We start from the raw sequence: 2,456 nt of genomic DNA, 5'->3' as shown, positions 1-2,456 counted from the left end.
TATATATATATTGTTTAAATGTACCTGAGATGGCCTGAACAGCCACCCTGAGGAAACCTTTGATCTCTCCCTTCTCACTGACGATGGCCACGCGGTGCACCAGGGGCACCGGGTACAGCAGGTTACTCAGGTAAACAAAAGCCCTGAAGAGAAAGAAGAGAGAGGGATGAGTTTTTTTCTTCTCTTTTCTTTTATTGCGCACACATTTACTCCGTTTGACGGCCGACCTGCCAACCAGACGGAACCACGGGAAGCGGTCGTAGAACGGGTCTCCTCCGGTCAGGGCGTGGTCGCAGTCCTCCACAGCACTGCTGGGAAGCTCTGCAGCTCGGTCGTACATCTCCCTCATCAGGTCCAGCCTCTGCCTGCAGGGGGCGTCAACATAAACAAAATAGAAATCAGTGGAACAAATATAAATTAGCTTGTGATCGTATAAATGTAAGCGTCTGTGTATTCTTTTGTAAAATGCTGATAAATCTATTGTTCAATGCCTTCGTTTTTTTTTAAACACTGATATTACAGATAAATGCCTGCAGCTGTGACCAAACAATTAGTTTTAACTATTAAATTTACAAGACWTTTGGTACCTGAGTTTCTCCAGAGTCCAGTAATGTGTGGCCCCGTTCTTCTGATCCTGCACTTCAACAGCTACGATGGTTTGAGGGAAGGGTCGTCGCTCTCGCTCTTTAGCCACGCTGGGCGGCAGCAGGTCAGGTGGAAGTGGAGAGTAAAGCGTGTCTGTCAACAGGACGAACTGGAACTGCACCTGTACACATGTAATAACAGTTAGCGAACATGTTAAACATTAGCTCCCACTGCTATTAAGTTAGAACTCAAAACCAAAACAATTCCAGAAAATGTCATTTGCCAAAAAGTTTGATTTGTAAGTAAAGCAACATTGTTGCAAGACATATTATCAGACCTTTTTCTTCAGCTCCACACTGATAGCRTTTGCCTCTTTGAGGAAAATGGCGTTGCCCCACAGCAGATCCCTGAGCGACGTGAACTGATAGAAACGCCACTTTCTGAAAGCCCACAGAGCCAGCTCGGTCTCACGCTTCGTCCACGGCACTGCAGATCAAGGCGAGGAGTCAGTCAACTTTCATCAAATAAAAGCCTGACATCAAGATGGTTGAATCTCTAACAGTATCAATACCTTCCTCCTCAGGCTCCTCCTCTTCCTCAGGTGACTCCAGATAACGAGAGTCCACTTGTCTCTGAAGGGCTTCCAGTTTGCTCTCATAATCCTGGAAGAAAACAGGAATGTATGTGTTTTTTTAAGTCAGCTTATGATGAGCTGGAACGAGGAGAAAATGTATTTTTCAGTGGAGAAACAGTTTTTACTCACCAGCCTCTGCTGCTCAAGCAGGTTGCTGGCTTCTTCTCTTTCTTTACGATACTGATCTTCAAGCTCCTGAAGCCTGGAAGGTTTGGTTTTAATCAACATGATTATTCATGGTCTAATTCTAGTAAATATTTCACAGAAAAGGATGCAGAATACTACATAAATACATCTCTTCAAAACAGTAGTATGACATACTAATAATCGTGTAAATGCTTTTCGAAATGCACGCACATTTTCCCCACCAAATTGCTCAGTTGGATTCATTTCCTTGAAAAAAAAACGTGGTTCTCTATGAAACTCTCTCTCTCTTCGCTTAGTCTTCTTATGTTACTTTAAATTTTCAACTACCATTCTGCTACTTTTTGTTCCACTTTAGATTGTTTTTAGCTTTTAGCCAACTTTCTGTTAATTTTAGCTTCTAGCTAGACTTTTGTTGTTTACATTTTCTAACTAGTCTTTTCATACTTCAGTTAAACTTTTGTTATTTTTAGCTTCCAGATAGTCTTTTAATACTTTAGCTAACATTTTACAATTTTTAACTTTTAGTTAGCTCTTTGATACATTTAGTCATTCTTTTGCTACTTCTAGTTTTTAGCTAGCCTTTTGATATTTTAGATAGCATTTTGCTAATTTTAGCTTTAGTTAGCCTTGTGATATAGTTAGCTAATAGCTACCATTTTGCTACTTTTCATTATTAGTTGTGTTTTTGCCCCTTTCAGTTTTTAGTATTCTGCTTCTTTAAGCTTTACCAATTCAGTTTCAGCTTCTTTAACTAACCTCAGAAACTCATTCAGCACTCAGCATTCAAGCCACGTTTTGACAGTAAATGTTGTTACTGATCCTCATCAACTGAAACGTAATGTTATGCATGTAACTACTGTTCCCTGAAGGAAAGGAACGAGGTACAACACATCATGTGTGGGAAACCACGCCCCTGCGTGTCCTGGCTGAAGCCACCTCTAGTCACGCCTTTAGGCAGGTGATGTGATGATGACAGATGTCAGGCTCTGCCTGCACATATATATACTGTCGCATCACAGTCACTCCTTAGTTCGATAACTGCTCTTCACCGAGCCCAGCTGTGTAGTGGGGCCACCATGTGTTGTACCTC

General features: G+C 41.5%; 1 protein-coding gene across 2 annotated transcripts in view; it reads right to left on the bottom strand.

The window, feature by feature from the left end:
* Window positions 1-24: 24 nt before the first annotated feature.
* kif1ab (kinesin family member 1Ab) overlaps window positions 25-2,456 on the bottom strand; it is a gene marked incomplete at its 3' end in the record, with an annotated part of 22,376 nt that continues 19,944 nt past the window's right edge. For both annotated transcript variants that reach the window (XM_014031342.1, XM_014031348.1), the window contains 6 exon segments: window positions 25-143; window positions 228-365; window positions 588-766; window positions 923-1,071; window positions 1,157-1,247; window positions 1,349-1,421. In XM_014031342.1, coding sequence (XP_013886796.1) covers window positions 25-143; window positions 228-365; window positions 588-766; window positions 923-1,071; window positions 1,157-1,247; window positions 1,349-1,421 — 749 coding nt within the window.

The sequence above is a fragment of the Austrofundulus limnaeus genome, unplaced genomic scaffold (genome assembly GCF_001266775.1).
Source record: "Austrofundulus limnaeus strain Quisiro unplaced genomic scaffold, Austrofundulus_limnaeus-1.0 Scaffold6, whole genome shotgun sequence".
NCBI lineage: Eukaryota > Metazoa > Chordata > Actinopteri > Cyprinodontiformes > Rivulidae > Austrofundulus > Austrofundulus limnaeus.
The sequence above is the reverse complement of the archived record's forward strand: the minus strand, read 5'-3'. Positions and strand labels throughout refer to the sequence as shown.